General features: G+C 48.7%; 1 protein-coding gene across 12 annotated transcripts in view; it reads left to right on the top strand.

Annotated features, from left to right (window-relative positions):
• Window positions 1–21,329, top strand: part of KDM2B (lysine demethylase 2B) — a 122,267-nt gene that overhangs the window by 1,400 nt on the left and 99,538 nt on the right. For 9 of the 12 annotated variants that reach the window (XM_067700917.1, XM_067700925.1, XM_067700922.1 and 6 more), the window contains exons 2-4: window positions 803–947; window positions 3,904–3,982; window positions 5,172–5,218. In XM_067700917.1, the coding sequence (XP_067557018.1) occupies window positions 803–947; window positions 3,904–3,982; window positions 5,172–5,218 (271 nt within the window). Of the gene's footprint in view, window positions 1–74; window positions 137–802; window positions 948–3,903; window positions 3,983–5,171; window positions 5,219–21,329 lie in introns of those variants that run through there. The other 3 variants (XM_067700923.1, XM_067700921.1, XM_067700927.1) reach the window with 2 other exon arrangements.

Here is a 21,329-nt window from a genome sequence, read left to right as displayed (position 1 = left end):
CGCCCGGAATCTGGGGGGCTGCGGGGCTGGGCGCTCGGCGGTGGAGGGAGGAGGCAGGGGATGCGGGGAGTGGCGGGGGATTCTCCTTAGGAAGTGAGTGTGCGCGCGCGCTTGTGGGGAGATGAGACAGCTGCTGGTGCGTTTTGGGGTCTCCGATGGGAGCTTTGTGGCGGGCCGTCTGCCTCTCCCCCTCCCAAGCCCCGAACCCCCCCTCCCATCTCTTCTTCTTGCACTGGCGGTCGGTCGGCGGGGGCGGCTGGGGTCTCAGCCCTTCCATTTCAGCTTTCCAGCTTCCCCCGTAGCTCGGGGGCGGCTCCAGTCTTAGAAATGCCGCCGGTCCCCGGTTCCGGCTTCCCGGCTCTGCCGCTGCGGCCGCCAGGGCTGCTGTTAGCGCCGAGCCGGGCGCTGCGGCGGCTCCTCCCGGGGCCTACAAATGCCCCGCCAGCCCGTGCGCCGAGCCCCCCTCGCGGGTTACATAACCAGGCTCCCGGCCGAGTGGGCAAAACCTAACACCTCTCGGGGGTGGGGGGCAAGGGAGACTCCCCCAGATATCCCTTCCATGGCCTCCAAAGATGCAGGAGGGGAGTGCCCTGTTTAGGGCGCAGCTTGACCCTGGGGGCGCTGGCCCCTCTCATTATGCCCATTTTCAGCATCTTTGGCTTTTGCGCAAAGTTGCTCCGGTCGCAGTGGTGGGGTGCAGGGGGCGCGCGGCTCCTGCACCTGTTCGAGCTGGGCCCAGGGTGAGAGGCGACCCCCACTTCCCCCAGTAATGTCCCGGGCTCTCTGGTTTGGGTCCCTGCAGCGCCCGATTGACCGCCAGAGATACGACGAGAACGAGGACTTGTCGGACGTGGAGGAGATCGTCAGCGTCCGCGGCTTCAGCCTGGAGGAGAAGCTGCGCAGCCAGCTGTACCAGGGGGACTTCGTGCACGCCATGGAGGGCAAAGGTGAGGCGCCCCCTCCTTGGGCAGTCCTCCGCGGCGCGGCCCGAGCGCACGTGGGGAGGGAGCTGCCGGTGGCTGGGTTCGTATTTCGCGCCCGCGTCCCCCATTCCAGGGGATCCGGTGACGAAACGAGGCCGAGCACTGGGGGGGGTGGGGTGGGCTGGGTGGCGAGGGAGGAGGGCAGGCGGGAACCGGGGCCGGGCGTGGGCCTAGGCCCGGCCCGCGCCCACCACCAGCCCCAGGGTGGGTAGAGCCAGGGGGCCGGCGGACTGAGGGACCTGGGGACCGACGGGCAGACAGATGGACGGCGGGTGCGCCGCGTTCTACCCCTCCCGGAGCCGGCCCAGCTCCTTGCGCTGCACGAGGTGCAGCCGATGGGCTGGAGCGGGGCTGGGGCACCCCAGGGGTATTGGGGTGGGGGACCCCCAGGCCTGTAGTCTCTCAAACCCCGTGACATTTCGGGCCCTGCCAGTTAGGACCTGGCGCTGGGGACGCCCCCGGTCACTTAGTGACACCTCCTCAGGCCTGGGGTCTGCTGAGCTCCATCACCTTGTGAGCCCTGCTAGATGGGAGCAGGGTGGGTGACCTGGAGGTGTTGGCTGGATCCCGCTTAAGCCTGAGGTCTCTAGCCCTGCATCCCTGATGCTTGAAGTGGGGACTGTGGGTAAGAGGGTTATCGCCCCATCAGGCTTCAGGCTGCCCCCTGGCAGTTTGAGGTGAAGAGTTGGGGCACCCCCCTGGGAAACAGGGTCTCTTCCCAGGGCTGAGGCCTTGAGAGCTCTGTCCCTCTTGTGGGCCCTGCCAGTTTAGAGCAGAAGTTGGAGAAGCCTCTGGGGTTTGGGAATGTCACCCTAGCCTGAGACCTTCAGGGCCTACCTCCCTGACCCTGGTACTAGCAAAGTGTCTGGGAGTGTCTTCCAGACTTTGAGTTTATGCTCTGTCTGGCTTGGGTCTAAGGCCTGCAAGGCCCCCGGTTTGGCCTGTGGGATTGGGGTTTTGGATTTGCCCTTCCTACTTAGGCATCTCCCTATGCCCTTCTGGGGTTTGTAAGTTCATTTTTGCCCCTCAGACATTTGGGTTTCCTTTACATTACTCTGTTCCCATTTTGTTTATCCCCTTCCCCCTTGGAAAACCCTCCCATCCTTCAGTGAGCTGATAACTGGGAAGCGCCTCCCGCCTCCAGGTTCCGGTTGAGTGGCTAGGGCTATGGGGTTAGCTCCTAGGAGAGACCGCCTAGCTTTGCATTTTTGAAGTTTCTCTTTTGTGCCCATTGCTTCCTGGAGTGCCGGGCTTCGGTGGTAGGGGGTAGTTGTGCGAGGAGGGAAGAAGAAATTTCTTCCAGCCTGCCAGGTCTTAAGAGAGCCTTGCACCCAGAGGCCAGACAGTTCAGGGGTCTAGTCTCAACTACATTTAAATTTCCTTAGCACAAATGGGGTTTTAATTCCACTCCTTCCCCATTTTTCTTGAGTTGTTTGGCGGATCGGAGGAGAAAGCAGTATGCAACTCTTCCTGGTCATTGGTGAGGAATTCTCTGCCCAGGATCTCAGTGTTTTCTCAGGCTCATTTGAGGAAGTTGAAGCTGACCCTGGGGGTGGACTCTGGGTGTGTGTGTATGGGGTGGGCTGGGGGTTTCCAGCGAGGGAGAGCCCTTAAATCTGCTGTCCAGGCTCCTTTCAAGAGAGAGGGCTCTAGGGTTTTTGGTTGTTAATTCAGATCTTGCCCCAAAACTCGAGGGAGGAGCTGAGAAACAGAAGGAGCCCTTAGCCTGGATTCAAAATAGAAGCTTCTTAAACTTCTCTGCCTTTAAATCCTTAGGAATCCCCATTCACTGGGAGCTCCTGGGGATCTGAGCTGCTAAGGTCAGGACTTTCCCCGGCTCTGGTTTTGTTCTCTCTCCTCTGAGCAGAGTTGCCTTGGCCTCTCCCTACCCCCACTCCCCCAAGCTGCCCTAGTGAACTGTTCCCTGGGGCAGGGGCTTCAGTGGCCTGGGATCTCCTCTATCTCCCTTCTGACTGGCCAGGGAGGGCTTGTGCCTTTGTGAATTGCTTCAGTTACCTGAGGATTTGGGGATATGAGGATTTATCTCCGCCTCCCTCACCTCCATATTTAGGGATATGGTTGGGTCAGATCCCCTACTTTTGGAACTCAGGAGGATGGAAGCTAAGGCTTCCTTCGTGCTCTAGGGCTTTGGATAAGGATGTTGGGGGTCTACACTAGACAAGCGTCAGTCAGACAGGAAAACTACGCGGTGAGTTTTCTTCAGGCCTCACTATGTCCCCTTCACACAGTCTTCACCTGGGGAGCATGCCTCTTGGTTATCCAGCTGAAGCAAGTGTTCTGATGGCTGCAGCAGAATTTCACTATTAAGGCAGCAAAGCTGTGCCCAGTTCCCTAGTTATTTTGGCACCAGATACACAGTTTCCAGGGAAACCGGCTTTTCCCCCCTCCCCTTCACCATGCAGGATATTACAATAAGATCTTCCCTGATGCTCGGCTACAATGAGAACCCTCCTCCCAGCCTCCTCTCTGGGGCTTCAGATCCTCCCAGGTGGCATTCTTCAATTTTGCAGTTCCTTTACTTTCTGAGCTCAGCTTGGGATGTGTTTCTCCATCCGTCCCTCTCTTGCAGTGATAACTGGGCTGTGTGGGGCTCTTTCATGAGGCTCCCTCCCCAGTTCTCTCCAGCCTTGGGCTGTTCATTGACAAGTTCTGACCCGTGGGGCATGCAGGCAGTGACTGAGTAGGCAGAGGAGCTGATAGTTGGCATGGCTTCTCTTGGGCTTTGCCTAATCCATTTCCTTGTCATTTTCTAGGGAGCTCTTGCCCTTTGGGCTGGTGTCTGCATCTAGTATAACCCCTGCCCCTTCCTCCATCGTTTTTCTTCCCCTAACCAATGGATCATGGTTCATTTGCTCCTTCATGACTTAACCAACCTGTTTTAATTCCAATCTCCAAACAGATTTCAACTATGAGTACGTGCAGAGAGAAGCTCTCAGAGTTCCCCTGATATTTCGAGAAAAGGATGGCCTGGGAATTAAGTAAGTTGCTGAAACCAATTGCTTCTTCCCCTGTCTCTTTCCCTAACACAGTTTGTGGCTTGGGATGGATTTCTTCCACCCTTTTCTTTACCTCTCATCACTGAGAAGGATTTTTCTTCATTATTTGGGGATTGTATCTCCTTGTTCAAGGCCTGACAGAGGGGAAAAACTCTTTAAAGATGAGTCTGGATTTTCAGAGAATTTGGATGGAGAGGTCACAGGGTACTTAAACAGCGTGGACTTTTTTCCCCCGACCCACCCCAATTACACACAGTGACTTCCTGAAGAGAATTGTGTCCTCCCCCTGAATCAGGAAACTGAGGCAGGGCCTGAGCTGCAAAGGGATTGGCCAGCTTCTGGGCCCAGAGGCAGGACGCCTACATGCATATTTTCTACTCAGACTTGCACTATGTGGGAAACTGGCCCTTTTCTGTGGAGGGTGTGTTTCCTAGGATGCTAGGCCCTCGTCTCCCCTTTCGGCTTGGGCCCCAGCACCTGCCTCCCGTGGGGTCTTGTCTGTTTTACATTCTCTTCAGAGCTTCCATCCGGAGGCTGGCTGGAAGAACAGGTTTCCACCCCTTGGGCAGGGGTGGGGGAGGAAGCTAAGGGCTTCATCACAGCCTCCCTCCCTCCACAGCATCTACTGCCATCATTCCTACCAACAGAAATTAAACCTTTGGCATCACTATTAATTAATAGTGAACCTCATCACAGTCATCATAGCCAGTGTCACCAAATCCCTGGAATTGGTGCGATATTTTTTTTTTCCTCTAAACTTAAAAGGGGTCCCTCCCACCCTCCATACAACTCCTTATGGAGAGTATTTTCTAGAAGAGGAGCCACAGAGAGGGCTACCCACCCTAAAAGAAAGCAAGCGTTTGAATGCCCAACTCTGGCGGCACACTTCAGTCTTCCCCGGACATGTGGCAGGGGGACGGTGGATGTCCATCCTCTTCTCTGTAGCTGTGCTGAGTTCAGGTGTCAGGGAGAGTGAGGGTCTGGTTTGCCGTTGAGGTGAGGAAGCTGCTGACCGGTTTGGGGGGTGACCCTCCCGCTGAGTTATCCCATTTTGGACTCCCAGCATGAGAACCAGGCAACTCTCTTGGAAAAATGGCCTCCCTCTGCCCCCATTGTTGGGTCTAACCCTGTTATTTCTTCTCATCAAATGTCTGTGTTCCTCTTTTTCGAGGATGCCTGACCCTGATTTCACAGTCCGAGATGTCAAACTCCTAGTGGGTAAGTTGCTGTGTGTGTGCGTGGCCCAGAGATGCTGAATTGGGGGGGCGTGGTAGTGGCAGGGGACGAGGCTTATACCACCTGCCTCTTTGGATATTTAACTGCCTCTGCAAAGAAAGTTCCCATGCGAGGAGGCAGGAGCAGGTGTGAGCTGCAACCATCTCATTCTGGAGAACGGGTCAGATTGCAAAGCCGTAAGAAGCTGTTTTAGAGGGTGTTTGCCAGTGCAGTTGTATGAGGCTGATTTGGACCCTAGCCTCCAGCTTCGGTGTCATCAAGGCAATCTTAGCTCTCTCCTTTGCGTTTGTTTGTGGGTTGCTGGGTAAACACTGGGTGCTGTGTGACCCCTAAAAGACTTTCAGAACTTTCAAGGGGAGGGATCATTCTTCCTGCTTCTTCAGGGTTCCAGACAGGTCTAGGGCAGGGCTTGGCGCTGAGCACCTGCAGAGCTCGGCTGGACTCACTGAGTGCCCCGGACTCCTGACCAGGTAGTGGGCTGCCTTTCAGATTTTACAGGAAGTTGGTCAATACATCCATTCTTTCCAGAAGTGTTTCTCAAGTAGCTCCTACGTGGTAGGCTCATTCACAGCTGTGAGCAGGACAGACAAGATCCCTGCCCTCTTGGTTGGAGTGACAGGCAACAAAGAAATAAATAGTTTTAAAAAAATTTACGTCTTTTCAGAGGGTGATAAGGGATACGAAGAAGTAAAGCAGGGTAATGGGGTGGAGCTTGCTGGAGCTGTGTTTTGTTTTAGGTGGGGGGTGGTCAGGGAGGGCCTCTGGGTGGAGGTGATGAGGACGTTTGGACAGAGACCTGACTGATGAGAAGCCAGCTGTGGGAAAGAACATTCCAGTTGGAGGAATGAACAAGGGCAAAGGGTGGAAGGAGTGAGGGGGGGAAGTAGTAGGAGAGGTGGGAGAAGTTGCAGGGCCAGGCCCACATAGGACCTTCTAGGCCCTGGTGGGGAATTTGGGTTTAACTGCTTGGGTGATGGGAGGCCACTGGGGAGTTTCAAAGTGTGGTGAGGTGGGTAGCTTTGTGATCTGATTATTTTCTTGGGGGGGGGGGAATTAAAAATATTTTTTAAATTGAGATAGAATTCATATACCATAAAATTCACCATCTAACCATTTTAAAGTGTGCAATTCAGTGGTTCTTTTTTTCTTTTTGGCCACGTTGCATGGCTTGCAGGACCTTAGTTCCCTGACCAGGGATTGAACTTGGGCCACAGCAGTGAAACCACTGGACCGCCAGGGAATTCCCCAGTGGTTCCTAATATATTCACAATGTTGTGCAACCATTACCACGAACTAATTCCAGAACATTTTCATCACCCCCAAAGTGAGCCTTGTACCTCCCAAGTCCCCTCTCCTTCCATCCCCTGACAGCCAGTCTGCTTTTTGCCTCTGTGGGTTTGTCTCTTCTGGATTTTCCATAAAAGTGGAATCATAATATGTGGTCCTTTGTGTGTGGCTTCTTTCACTTGGCCTCATGTTTTCGAGGTTCATCTATGTTGTAACAAGTCTCAGTACTTTATTACTTTTTAAGGCCGAACAGTATCCCATTATATGGATAGACCTCGTTTTGTTTACTCATTCGTCTGTTGATGTACATTTTAGTTGTTTCTACTTCTTGGGTATTATGAATAATGCTGCTATGACTATTCATGTACAAGTTTTAGTGTGAACATACATATTCACTTCTTTGGGGTATATACGTAGGAAGGGAATTGTTGGGTTATAGGGTAACTACATTTAATCTCCTCTGACAGTTACCAAAGTAGCTGCGCCATTTTAAATTCCCATTAGCAACATACGAGGGTTCTAATTTCTCTACATCTTTACCCACACTTGTTATTGTCTGTCTTGTGTGTGTGTGTGTGTGTGTGTGTGTGTGCCTGTCTGTCTGTCTGTCTTTTTTTTTTTGTTTTTTTTTTGCGGTACGCAGGCCTCTCACTGTTGTGGCCTCTCACGTTGCGGAGCACAGGCTCCGGACGTGCAGGCTTAGCGGCCATGGCTCACGGGCCCAGCCACTCCGCGGCATGTGGAATCCTCCCGGACCGGGGCCCGAACCCGTGTCCCCTGCATCGGCAGGCGGACTCCCAACCACTGCGCCACCAGGGAAGCCCTGTCTGTCTTTTTTTAAATTTTATTTTATTTTATTTATTTATTTTTTTCTCTCTTTTTGATGCTAGCCATCCTGGTGGGTGTGAAGTAATGTGATCTGATTTAAGCTCTATAAAAGCTGACTCTTGTGGTTGTATGGAGAATGAAGGCAGCTGACCAGTGGGTGTGCAGAGATCCAGCCTGAATTATTATTATTATTTATAAAATTAATTAATTAATTTTTGGCTGTGTTGGGTCTTTGTTGCTGCCCACGGCTTTCTCTTGTTGCCGCGAGTGGGGGCTACTCTTCGTTGCGGTGCATGGGCTTCTCATTGCAGTGGCTTCTCTTGTTGCGGAGCACGGACTCTAGGCATGCGGGCTTCAGTAGTTGTGGTGCACGGGCTCAGTAGTTGTGGCTCGCGGGCTCTAGCGCGCAGGCTCAGTAGTTGTGGTGCATGGACTCAGTTGCTCCGCGGCATGTGGGATCTTCCCGGACCAGGGCTCGAACCCATGTCCCCTGCATTGGCAGGTGGATTCTTAACCACTGCACCACCAGGGAAGTCCCCAGCCTGAATATTGACCCAGAGATGTGTTAACTCAGAAGGGAGAACCAGGGACTTCCTTGGCGGTCCAGTGATTAAGACTCAGCACTTCCACTGCAACGGGCGCGGGTTCCATCCCTGGTTTGGGGAACTAAGATCCCGCATGACATGTGGCGGAAAAAAAGAAAAAGAAGAAGGAGGACCAGTTGGCTATAAGGAGGTGCTGCTGTTGACAGAAGGATCTCAGTTAACTGGTGAGGGCTTGCTCAGGAGATAGATTTTTTTTTTTTAAGCTGGATTCTAGAAATGCTGAAGGAAGTGGACATCAGAACAGAAGGAGGCAGCCTTCCAGCAGTGAGCAGAAGATGGGGTGATGGACCCCGTAAATCAAATCTTGGCACAGGTGACTCTCTCTGGTGCCTCAACCCACCCCCAGCCTTTGTTGTTGGGACTCAGCTCTGCTACTTGGCTGAGTGATTTGGGGCAAGCTACTCCTCAGCTACAAAATGGAGCTAAGAGCAGAACCTGCCTCAAAGAAGGATCCTGTAAGAGAATGAATGAATGCTTAGCATTATGGCGGATGACGAAATGGTCCCCATTATTATTCTAATTGCAGAATGTGGATCCGATGAAGTTCTCTTTATGGACAAGGATTAAAGCCAGATTCTCAAATCTGGGGATCAGGGAACATCACAGTCTCAGTAATGTTGCCCTCACGCTTTTGAAGAATTTTCAAGCCCTTTGTAGTTTTGTTATTCTCTGGTTGTATCCAGGCTGCCTCTTTCCTTGAGCCTCATTCTTCTCATTGTGAGAGCGAGGGGATTCAATTAGATGGTCCTGACGTCCTTGCCGGCTCTCAGAAAAGTCTAGGATGGCAAAGAAAGCGGGAATAGTGAGACTTCCCTGGTGGTCCAGTGGTTAAGACTCCTTGCTCCCAGTGCAGGGGGCATGGGTTCAATCCCTGGTCGGGGAACTAACTAAGATCCCGCATGTCGCACAATGCCGCCAAAAAATCCGCCCAAAAAGTGGGAATAGTAGTAATACCTGCAGCCTATGTCTCTTGGCATTTCTGTAATGATCGAACGGATTGGTGAATTTTCGTGCTTTGTAAAGGTATAACACCGTGAGGGATGCCTGTAATGGCAGTTAGCAGCGGGTAGGATTATTCCCACTGAGAGTGCACACAGGCTTCTGGAGAGTGGTGAAGGGGAAGATTTGTCATAGTGACATAAGTGACAAATGTTAACTCAATCTGTCCTAAGCAAAACAGAATTCAGCGGTTTACGTAATAGGTTCAGGATGTGACCTTAGGCATTTCTAGATCCAGGTGTGCCAAGAAGATCTCAAGATCTTGGCTCCTACTTTTCATTTTTGCTTCCCTTTTTTTGGCTTCCTCTTTCTGCTTCATTCTCCGGCAAGTTTCTCTCCACATGGCAGCTAAAATGGGGAGCAAAATCCCACACCCAGCCTAGCTGAACCATGTGGACTGAGAGGGGGGAAGGAGTGACTCCCCAGGGTTGCTGGGTGACGTAACCATGTCCCTAACACAAATGGGATTTCTTTTTTGTTTTTCGCCATGCCACATGTCTTGCGGAATCTTAGTTCCCCGACCAGGGATTGAACCCATGCCCTCGGCAGTGAGAGCGTGGAGTCCTAACCACTAGACCACCAGGGAATTCCCACAAATGAAAGTTCTGCTGTGGATGGCAGAGTATGGGGGAGGCTGGACCATCCCTCGTAGTTAGTGGGGGATCTCAGCCTGTCTTCTAGCCTCTTGTCCCCTCCCCAGGCCCTGTATCTTGGGAGGCGACTGTCTGAGAAGCGGGTGGTGCACAGCCAGCTATTAGGGCAGACTCTTCTCTAATCTCCTAAAATTGGGCTTTTTTCTGTCAGCCCTGTTTATCTGCCTGCTGGAAGACCGGCACCTAGCCTCTGTTTTTAGCTCCTCATCTCTAAAGAACCAAAACAAAAAGTGGTGGCACTGTGCGATTAAAATGAAAGCTTTTTTCTTGAAGTCTAATATGCATATAGAAAAGTGCACATATAGTAATCCTGTTGTGAAAATTTGTATAATTTTAACAAATTGAACACACCAGGGTAATTGGAAGCCCAGGGTCAAACCCCCCTTGAATTCCCATCCAGTCACTCCCTCCACTGTTGTCCTGGCTTCTTCTAATAGTGTGGATGAATTTTGCCTGTTTTCATACTTTGTGTTAGTGGAATCATACAGGGTGTCTGTCCTCTTTTGGTTTTGGCGTTTTACCACTCAACCTTGTGTTTACGAGATTCATCCATATTGTTGTGTGCAGTTGTAGATGATTTATTTTCATTGCTATATAGTTTTCCATTATGTGATTATTTCACAATTGATTTATTCATTCTATTAGTGGGTACTTGGGTAACTGCCAGTTTAAGGTTGTATGCATAGTGCTGCTATGAACATTCTAGGCATGATTGGTGAACAAATGGATGCATTTCTGTTGGGCATATACTTAAGAGCAGAATTGCTTGGGTCAGAATTTACGTATATGTTCAGTTTTAGTAGATCCTGTCAAGTAATTGTCCAGCGGATTGTTCTGGTTCTGATTGCACCATATCCTTACCCAGAGTTGGTGTGTTCATCATGTTCATTGTAGTCATGCCTCCATGCTGATGGGAGTATAGTTCTATTTCACTGTGTTTCACTTGTCATTTTTCTAATGATTGACGAAATTGACCTCCATTTCATATGTTTATTTGCTATTTGGATATCTTCTTTTTTTTTTTTTTAACGCGGGCCTCTCACTGTCGTGGCCTCTCCCATTGCGGAGCACAGGCTCCGGACGCACAGGCTCAGCGGCCAGGGCTCACGGGCCCAGCCGCTCCGCGGCATGTGGGATCTTCCTGGACCGGGGCACGAACCCGTGTCCCCTGCATCGGCAGGCGGACTCTGAACCACTGCGCCACCAGGGAAGCCCCTGGATATCTTCTTTTATGAAATGTTTGATCAAGTCTTTTCTTCATTATTTTAGAGGTTGTTTCTTATTTTAAAAAAAATTTTTTATTGAAGTATAGTTGATTTACGTTGTGTTAGTTTCATGTGTACAGCAAAGTGATTCAGTTATACCTGTGTGTGTGTGTGTGTGTGTGTGTGTGTGTGTATCAGATTCTTTTCCATTATAGGCTATTATAAGATATTGAGTATAGTTCCCTGTGCTATACAGTGGGTTCTTATTTATTTTATATATAGTACTGTGTATCTATTAATCCCAAATTCCTAATTTATCCCTTCCCCCACATTACCCTTTGATAAGCATAAGATTGTCTTCTATGTCTGTGAGTCTGTTTCTGTTTTGTAAATAAGTTCATTTGTATCATTTTTTTAAGATTCCATGTATAATTGATATAATATAATATTTGTCTTTGACTTACTTCACTTACTATAATAATTTCTAGGTCCATCCATGTTGCTGCAAATGGCATTATTTCATTCTTTTTAATGGCTGAGTAATATTCCGTTGTGTGTGCGTATATATTATATATATATATTACACACACACACACACACACACACACACACACACACCACATTTTTATCCATTCATTAGCTGATGGACCCTGAGGTTATTTCCATGTCTTGGCTATTGTAAATAGTGCTCCTGTGAACATTGGGGTACATGTATCTTTTCTAAATAGAGCTTTCTGTCTTTCGGGATATATGCCTAGGAGTGGGATTGCTGGATCATATGGTAACTCTATTTTTAGTGTTTGGTTTTCTTTTAAATTAATTTATTTTTTGGCTGTGTTAGGTCTTCGTTGATGCGCGTGGGCTTTCTCTAGTTTCAGCAAGCGGGGCTACTCTTCGTTGCGGTGCACGGGCTTCTCATTCCAGTGACTTCTCTTGTTGCAGAGCATGGGCTCTAGAGCACGTGGGCTTCAGTAGTTGCAGCACGTGGACACAGTAGTTGTGGCTCGTGGGCTCTAGAGCACAGGCTCAGTAGTTGTGGTGCACAGGCTTGTTGCTCCACGGCATGTGGGATCTTCCTGGACCAGGGCTCAAACCCGTGTCCCCTGCATTGGCAGGCGGATTCTTAACCACTGTGCCACCAGGGAAGTCCCTTTTTTTTTTTAAGATTTTTCTCTTTTTTAAAATAAATAAATAAATAAATAAATTGGCTGCATTGGGTCTTTGTTGTGTGCGGGCTTTCTCAATAGTTGCAGGGAGTGGGGGCTACTCTTCATTGTGGTGCACGGGCTTCTCATTGAGGTGGCTTCTTTTGTTCCGGAGCACGGGCTATAGGTATGCAGTCTTCAGTAGCTGTGGCATATGGGCTCAGTAGTCGTGGCTCCCGGGCTCTAGAGCACAGGCTCAGTAGTTGTGGCACATGGGCTTAGTTGCTCCGCGGCATGTGCGGTCCTCCCGGACCAGGGATTGAAACCGTGTCCCCCGCATTGGCAGGTGGATTCTTAACCACTGAGCCACCAGGGAAGTTCCTATTTTTAGTATTTTAAGGAACCTCCATATTGTTCTCCACAGTGACTACACCAATTTACATTCCTACCAATGGTGTAGGAGGGTTCCCTTTTCTGCACACCCTCTCCAGCATTTATTATTTATAGACTTTTCGATTCTGGCCATTCTTTTTTTGCAGTATGCGGGCCTCTCACTGTTGTGGCCTCTCCCGTTGCGGAGCACAGGCTCCGGACGCGTAGGCTCAGCGGCCATGGCTCACGGGCCCAGCTGCTCCGCGGCATGTGGGATCTTCCCAGACCGGGCCACAAACCCGTGCCCCTGGCATTGGCAGGCGGACTCTCAACCACTGCGCCACCAGGGAAGCCCTTCTGCCCATTTTTTGATTGTTTTTCTTTGGTTTGTTTGTTTGTTTGTTTTGATATTGAGTTGTATGAATTGTTTGTATATTTTGGAAATTAAGCCCTTGCTGGTCTCATCGTTTGTGAATATTTTCTCCCAGTCTGCAGGTTGTCTTTTTGTTTTGTTTATGGTAAAGATTGTCTCTTATTGTTTGTAAGGTGTATCAGTTTGCTAGGGCCAAACATAACAAAGTACCACAGAATGGATGACTTAAACAACAGAAAAATTTTTTCTCATAATTCTGGAGCTGGAAGTCCAAGATCAAGGTGTCAGCAGGGTTAAGTTTCTTTGAAGGTCTCTCTCCTTGGCTTATAGACGGCTGTCTTCTTGTGTCTTCCCATGGTGTTCCCTCTGTTTGTATCTGTGTCTAATCTCCTCTTCTTTTTTTTTTTTTTTTCGGTATGTGGGCCTCTCACTGTTGTGGCCTCTCCCGTTGCGGAGCACAGGCTCCGGACACGCAGGCTCAGCGGCCATGGCTCACACAGGCCCAGCTGCTCTGCGGCATGTGGGATCTTCCTGGACCGGGGCACGAACCCGTGTCCCCTGCATAGGCAGGCGGACTCTCAACCACTGTGCCACCAGGGAAGCCCTAATCTCCTCTTCTTATGAGAACACCAGTCTTACTGGATTAGGGGCCACCCTAAAGACCTCATTTTAATTACCTCTTTAAAGACTTTATCTCCAAATACGGTTACTTACTGAGTTACTGGGGGTTAGAAGTTCAACATATAAATTTGGGGGGCACAATTGTGCCCAATGTTATGGGCACAATTCAGCCCATAACATAAAGGTTCTTTCTGTATTCTGGATGTTAGTACATATTCCAAAATCATCTCCTACTTTTCACACTCTTAAAGATGTCTTTGAACTAACAGACAGTCTTCATTTTAACATAGACCATTTAGCGCTTTCTGGTCCATTAGTTTGTTTTGTGTCTCATAAAATTAAGAAAATTTTGCATACTCTGAGATCACAAAGATATTCATATGTTTTTCTTGAAAAGCTTTGGTGTTTGAACTCTCACATGTACATATGTAGTTCATCTGGAATTGATTTTTGTGCTTGGTATGAGATAGGGGTCAAGATCCTTTCTTTTTCCTATATGGATATCCAGTTGATTAGTACCATTATTGAAGAAACACCCTCTCCCCATGGCACTGCATCAGGTGACTTTGTTGTGAATCAGGTGACTGCATCTGTGTGGGTCTGTTTGATGCTGTAATCTGTGCCCCCCACCCCCAGGATCGCTAGGAGAGTTCATGTAAAAAGACTGGGATATTTTCACATCTATGGGTTGGGAGTTGGGGGGATAGGGAGATTGGGGAAGAGATAATTCTTGCTGTCTCTGAAGGTGCTTTAAACCCTCTGAGAAAACGTATCCATAAAGTACAGTGTCCCCACTCATTGTCTGTTCTTATGTTACTGAGGGTTGGGAGGGCCCATGGCTATGGGGAGACTTGCATATTATCTCTTTACTGTATTTCTAATGAGGGTACTGTCTAATGAGGGTACCCAAGCCAACTGATGCTTTCTTTGGCCCCTTTTCTTAAAAAATCTTCATGACAAATCACCTCATTCAGTATTCATTTATTCATCCCATTAGAATAGTAATCACCTATCTTTTACTGTATGTTTACCATATGACCTCATTTTGTCCTCACCAATAATCATAAAGTAAGTGTTATGTTCTGTTTTCCAGATGGGGGATCTGAAGCTCAGAGGGAGCTGCTCACACAGCTAGTGGGCGGTGGAGACAGGATCCAAACCCAGCCCCGGGTGCTTCCAAAGCTCATGCTTTTGCTTTATGACTTCCTACTCTAATCCTAACCCTCCTCCATTCCTTTTTTTTATAAATTATTTATTTATTTTTGGCACTGGGTCTTTGTTGCTGTGCGGGGGCTCTCTCTAGTTGTGGCAAGCGGGGGCTACTCTTCGTTGTGGTGCGCGGGCTTCTCATTGCGGTGGCTTCTCTTGTTGTGGAGCACGGGCTCTAGGCATGCGGGCTTCAGTAGTTGTGACACACGGGCTTAGTTGCTCTGTGGCATGTGGGATCTTCCCGGACCAGAGCTTGAACATGTGTCCCCTGCATTGGCAGGCGGATTCTTAACCACTGCGCCACCAGTCCATTCATTCTTCACTCACAAATTTACCAGGTGTCTGTGTTGTGTCTGGCCCTGCAGGAGGTGCTAAGACTCGTCAGACATGGGCTCTGCCCTTGACTGGTGGTATTTAGGGAGAAGACTAAATTATTACTCCTTAGAAATCAAAGGTAGCTGATTTGTCCCCAGACCTTATTTTTATTTTATTTTTTGGACCCTTTTTAAAAAAAATTTTTATTGGAGTATAGTTGATTTACAAGGTTGTGTTAATTTCAGGTGTACAGCAAAGTGAATCAGTTATATGTATACATATATCCACTCTGTTTTAGATTCTTTTTCTCATATAGGCCATTACAGAGTATTGAGTAGAGTTTCCCTGTGCTATACAGTAGGTCCTTATTAGTTATCTATTTTATATAGAGTAGTGTATATATGCCAATCCCAGTCTCCCAATATATCCTTGCCCCCCCAGACCTTATTATTATTACTAATATTTATTTTTAGTATTTATTTATTTAGGTTGCTCTGGGTCTTAGTTGCAGCAGGCAGGCTCGATAGTTGTGGCATTCAAACTCTTAGTTGTGGCATGAATGTGGGATCTAGTTCCCTGACCAGGGATCAAACCAGGGACCCCTGCATGGGGAGCTCAGAGTCTTAACCACTGCGCCACCAGGGAAGTTCCTAATCTTTTTTTAAAAATTGAAGTATAGTTGACTTAACAATATTGTATTAGTTTCATGTATATAGCAAAATGATTCATATATATATATACATTTTCCATTATAGGTTATTACAAGATATTGGATATATACACTACCAAATGTAAAATGGATGGCTAGCGGGAAGCTGCTGCATATCACAGGGAGATCAGCTCCATGCTTTGTGACGACCTAGAGGGGTGGGATAGGGAGGGTGGGAGCGAGGCTCAAGAGGGAGGGAATATGGGGATATATGTATACTTATAGCTGATTCACTTTGTTGTACAGCAGAAACTAATACAGCATTGTAAAGCAATTACACTCCAATGAAGATTAAAAAAAAATAATAAAAAAACACAAAAAGCAAGATATTGGATATATTTCCCTTTGTTATACAGTAAATCTTTTTTGCTTACTATTTTATGTATAGTAGCTTATATCTGTTAATCCCATACTCCTAATTTGTCCCTCCCTCCTTCCTAGACCTTTTAAAGTTGGTTTAAAATCATAGACTTCAAAAAATTTTAGGGAATTCCCTGGAGGTCCAGTGGTTAGGACTCTGCGCTTTCACTGCCAAGGGTGCAGGTTCGATCCCTGGTTGGGGAACTAAGTCCCGCAAGCCGTGTGGTGCTGCCAAAAAAAAAATAATAATAATAATAAAAAAATTTAAACTTTGGAAGAGTTTTTAGAACTCGCCTAGTCTTGCTTTCCCATTTCACAGGTGAGAAAAACTGAGGCCTGGAGAGAAGTTACTTGTAAGTTGCCCAGACAGTAGATGGCACATCAGATTCAAACATAGGTTTGAATGTCAGCAGTTGGGAAGTGAAGCTTGTAACAGAATCCAAGAGGAAATGTAGACTTGGGTGGGGTTAAAGATGAGTTCAGTTCTAGACACTTTGAATTTGAGCTCAGTAGTGATGTTAAGGTTGGACAGATATGTGGGGGAGGCATCCACCTGACAGGACAGATGGAAATGCTAGGAGGGGAAGGTACATGAGGTCAGGAGAGCTGAGAATCCCAAGGGAGGAGGGTTTCAGAGGGGTTCAGTTATGTTCTCAGGTATGTATTCTCTCTAAGAGAAATACCCGCCTCATTGATTTGTTCTGTTTCGCTTTTCCTAGAAATCTAGTGCTCTGTAATCAAAATCTTGATTTTGATTGTGCTAGGGGCCTAGGGAAACTGTATTTGCTTCTGTCCATTATTTGCCTAATAGGAATCACTCCCCTGTGGGGTAGCTCCTCAGAGTGTAAATAATAGTGTTAACTACTGTTTACTAAGATCTTATTATAAGCTGAGAATCTGTCCTATATTTTTTTGTCCAATCACATAAAACCCTATTTATCACTAGCCCCATTTAAAAAAAATAAATTTATTTATTTATTTACTTTTGGCCACGTTGAGTCTTCGTTGCTGCTCATGGGCTTTTCTCTAGTTGCGGCGAGCAGGGGCTATTCTTCGTTACAGCTGAGGGCTTCTCGTCGCGGTGGCTTCTCTTGCTGCGGAGTGCGGGCTCTAGGCACATGGGCTTCAGTAGTTGCGGCGCATGGGCTTAGTTGCTCCGCAGCATGTGGGATCTTCCCAGACCAGGGATCAAACCCGTGCCCCCTGTATTAGGCAGGTGGATTCTTAACCACTGTGCCACCAGGGAAGTCCTTGTCTTGGGGATAATTTTAAAAGTTGAAGGGGTCAGAAGATATTAGTGCTTAGGGAAAGCCTGCAGACCTTTGCAAGCATCCTCTTATTTCACAAAGAGGAAACTGAGGCCTAGATCTGGAAAGCGATTTGTCTCAAGTTGTGCAGTGACTCAGCCCTGTGTCCTCTCTTTCCTGTACCCTTGCACCTTCAATTTGGGACAGCGTTTTCACTAGGATCCCCACTTTTAAGTTTACAAAGTGCTTCCAATAATTGTGTGAAGCCACTAGGGCGGGTCCTATTATCCCCACTTTGCAGGTGAGGAAACAGAGGCCCAGAGCGGTTCAGGGATGTACCTAAGGCCTCACTCCACTGAAGTAGTGGAGCAGTATTTGAACCATGGCCAGTGCTCTTGATAATAAACTCTGGCTCTATGAGGTGGTTGAGGAGATATTCCCAAGGAGCAGAAAAAAACCAGTCCAGAAGCTTGAAGATGATAGAGAACGTTCCAGAACTATGACGTGGGACACTTGTGTGCAGTCTCTGAAGAGCGGGCTCAGTGGGGGTTTGGAGTCAGTGCCCGTGCATGCTTTATGTTGGCCTTCAAGGTGACTTTCCACAGCCTCCTTCCGGCTCTGAGCCCGTGGCTCTTGGAACTGACTGATGGAGCCTTCAAAGCAAGGGCCATGGGGCCACGGATTAATTTCTGCAGCTGGAATTTGTTGGATGTGTGTGTAGCCTGTGAGCTCAGAGAACCAATGAGGAGGGGAGGGGCTGCTGCTGAGCAGGTGGCCTACTTAGGAACTCCAGGCACCGCTCTGACGTGGAAAATTTCTCCTGTAACCCCTTGACTTCAGGAGCGTGAGTTTCAGCGCTGTGGATCCCTTGCAGGCTCCAAAAGGCACCTTGTCCCTGTCCCCTGCCCTAGGGGTGGCTGCTCCCCAGGACTTGGAGTACCACATTCCCTTCTTAGCACCCATCTGTCCCTTCTGTCCCTTTGGGCCACTTGCCTCCCGCTCGGAGACCCAGCGCTTATGCCCAGCTCCCCTTTGCCACCAGTGGCAGACCGGACTGGAACCTGAGAAGATGGAGGCCCGGTGCTTAACCTCCCAGCTCAGCCTGGAAGGGACTGGCAGGCCTCAAGCGTCCCCAGTGACCCCTTGGGCGAGCGTCTCCATCTCTTCCCTCTTCCTTCCTTCTCCTCTGCCCAGTTCATATTTAAGGGATATGATCTGAGTGTTTAAGAACTAGACTACACAACATTGTAAAGCAACTATACGCCAATAAAAAGTACCTAGAAGAAAAACTAGGCTAAAAATCAGTGTGTTGGCCCTGGAAGAGGACCTAAAAATGACCTAACCCAGTGGTTTTCAAAGGGAAATCTCAGGAATCCAGTTCTGAATTCCTACCCCATTCCCACTTCAGCCTGAGCTGCTTGTTTTTATTTATGTATTTGGCTCTCATCAAAGCTTCTGTTTGAAGGAAGAGATCTGCGGCAATGAAAAAAAAATTATAAAGGCCGACTTCTTCCTGCCTTTTCATGTGAGGCAGCTGAGGCCTAGAGCAGGGGCAGTCAGGGTTGCTGGGACTAGGGCTCAGTCCAGGGCTCTTGGCGCTGTCCCAGGGCCCTTGAGGCTCCCACTGCTCATTCTGGGGTCTCCTGTGAGCCATCACTGATGGAGAAACAAGCCAGGCACCTGTGCCTCCAGCCTGGCTCTTCAAGTGAGCATAATGAGCCTGGTTGGGGCTGTGGCTTCAGAGCTGAAATTGGTCTCTCTGAGAAGTCCACATGGGGGAGAAAGAGCTCCCTTTCACTTTCTGTCTGATTGGGACCCTCTTCACTTTGTTTTTTGTTTTGTTTTTCTTGTGGTACGTGGGCCTCCCATTGCTGTGGCCTCTCCCGCCGCGGAACACAGGCTCCGGACGCGCAGGCCCAGCGGCCATGGCTCACGGGCCCAGCCGCTCCGCAGCATGTGGGATCTTCCCGGCCCGGGGCACGAACCCGTGTCCCCTGCATCGGCAGGCGGACTCTCAACCACTGCGCCACCAGGGAAGCCCCCCTCTTCACTTCGTATTCAGAGCCACATGGATATTTCCATACCTGCTTAGTAGCTGGTGGGTAAATGTGTCGCAGACCCTACCATGTGCCAGACATGGTGTTAGCCTCTCTTACATTGAAGGGCCCGTTTTACAACTAAAGACCGTCCAAGTCTAGAAAGGGTAAGTGAGTCCCTGAAGCCATAGAGCTAGTAACAGCTGGAACTTATAAAATACTTCTGATTGGAGAGGATTTTGAAAAGTAACAAGAGTAGACAGACGGGGTGGAGTGGTGGTGGTGGGATGAATTGGGAGATTGGGATTGACATGTATACACTCATATGTATAAAGTAGATAACTAAGAGAAAAAAATTCTATTAGATCACAAAATCTAAAAAAAAAAGGATAGACAAAGTATAATGAACTTCTGTGTACCCATCATTCAGCCCCAATACCCATGAATCTGTGGTCTTGCCCCTTCCGTCCCCCCATCCACTTCCTCTTTTTGTGCAATATTTGAAGCATATTGAGACATCATGCCATTTCATCCCAAAAGTTTTCAGTATATAGTTCTAAATGTATATAGTATAGTTGATTTACAAGAGCAGGGGTTTTTAAAAACGTAATCACAATAGCATTATCATACCTAGCCTTTTTTTTTTTTTTTCCTCAAAAAGCTTCATTGTTCCCATTTGGCCCAAGGCTTGGGAGAGGGCTCCAAGGTGGTTAGAAAGCTGCCCAGTGGCTGCATTGAGAGGCTTCAGGCAGAAGCCCTGACACCAGAGGGTCTCTTCAAAGGCTGCTTCAAAGTCTCCTAGTCCTGCTTGAGGGTGAGCGTGTCAAAGAGATCCTGGCCCAGCCCAGCCTGGGGACCAGCCAGCCTGCGGAGGTCAGTCAGGTGGTCACCCATCTTCTTGATGAGTTTCACCTCCTCACTTAGGGAGTGGCTCCGGGGAGTCACAGAGGTGGGGGGCTGCATGGCCAGAACCCAGGGCATACAAATCCAGAAGGGCCTGGTTCAGGTTCTCCATGAGAATGGTGGCTTCCGTAGCGTCCTGGGTTTTACCCCACTCATCTTGGGGTGGCTTCTGCACGCTGGTTTTGCGTTTTCAAGAGGTGCTTGGTGCCCTCGTGCTTTTCCTCTGCCAATTCGTGGAAAAAGTGGCCCACGCCCTCCAGAGTCACCCCCTGGCACATCGTCACCGTTGAAATAGAAGCCCAGAGAGAGGTAGGTGTAGGAGGCCCTCAGATGCATGTTTACCAGGCGGTTGATGGCAGCCTCTACTGCGGTGGAATATTTCTGACGCATCTGGGAGCTCACAGTTGATCGGTAATAAGGAGCTAAGCGCAAAAAATGATGTTGGCTGGTCCTGGAGGCCCCTGATGCCTGAGTGGTTCGTTCTGAAGGTTACCACTGGAAAAATGGCTGGAGGGTGGTTGGAGGCTGGGGAAATGGGCGTCCCTGGGTCTTTTCCTTCCAAACATTGTTGAAGCAAGAGACGGATGCTCAGGACCATGGAGTGCACTCTCACACCTAGTCTTTTAAAAACTAGGAACCTTAAAAACTAAGGAATTTAAAAAATTCCTTAAAATGAGTAAATATCCATATACATTGTTCAAATTTCCAGTTGTTTCATATATAGCATAAATGTTACTTTCTTTTTTAAAAATATTTATTTATTTATTTAGGCTGCACCAGGTTTTTAGTTGTGGCATGTGGACTTCTTAGTTGCATGCATGCGGTCTAGTTCCCCGACCAGGGATCCAGCCTGGGCCCCCTGCATTGGGAGTGCGGAGTCTTACTCACTGGACCACCAGGGAAGTCCCTACTTTGTTTTTAAAGTGGTCTTTATTTATTTATGGCTGCATTGGGTCTTCGTTGCTGCGCGCGGGCTTTTTCAGTTGCGGTGCGCGTGGGCTACTCTTGGTTGCGGTGCGCGGGCTTCTCACTGCGGTGGCTTCTCTTGTTGCGGAGCACGGGCTCTAGGCGCGCAGGCTTCAGTAGTTGTGGCTCATGGGCTCTAGAGCGCAGGCTCAGTAGTTGTGGCGCATGGGCTTAGTTGCTCCGCGGCATGTGGGATCTTCCTGGACCAGGGATCCAACCTATGTCCCCTGCGTTGGCAGGCGGATTCTTAACCACTCTGC

The sequence above is a fragment of the Pseudorca crassidens genome, chromosome 12 (genome assembly GCF_039906515.1).
Source record: "Pseudorca crassidens isolate mPseCra1 chromosome 12, mPseCra1.hap1, whole genome shotgun sequence".
In the NCBI taxonomy this organism is placed as follows: domain Eukaryota; kingdom Metazoa; phylum Chordata; class Mammalia; order Artiodactyla; family Delphinidae; genus Pseudorca; species Pseudorca crassidens.
Note: the sequence above shows the minus strand (reverse complement) of the source record. Positions and strands in the feature narration are given on the sequence as shown.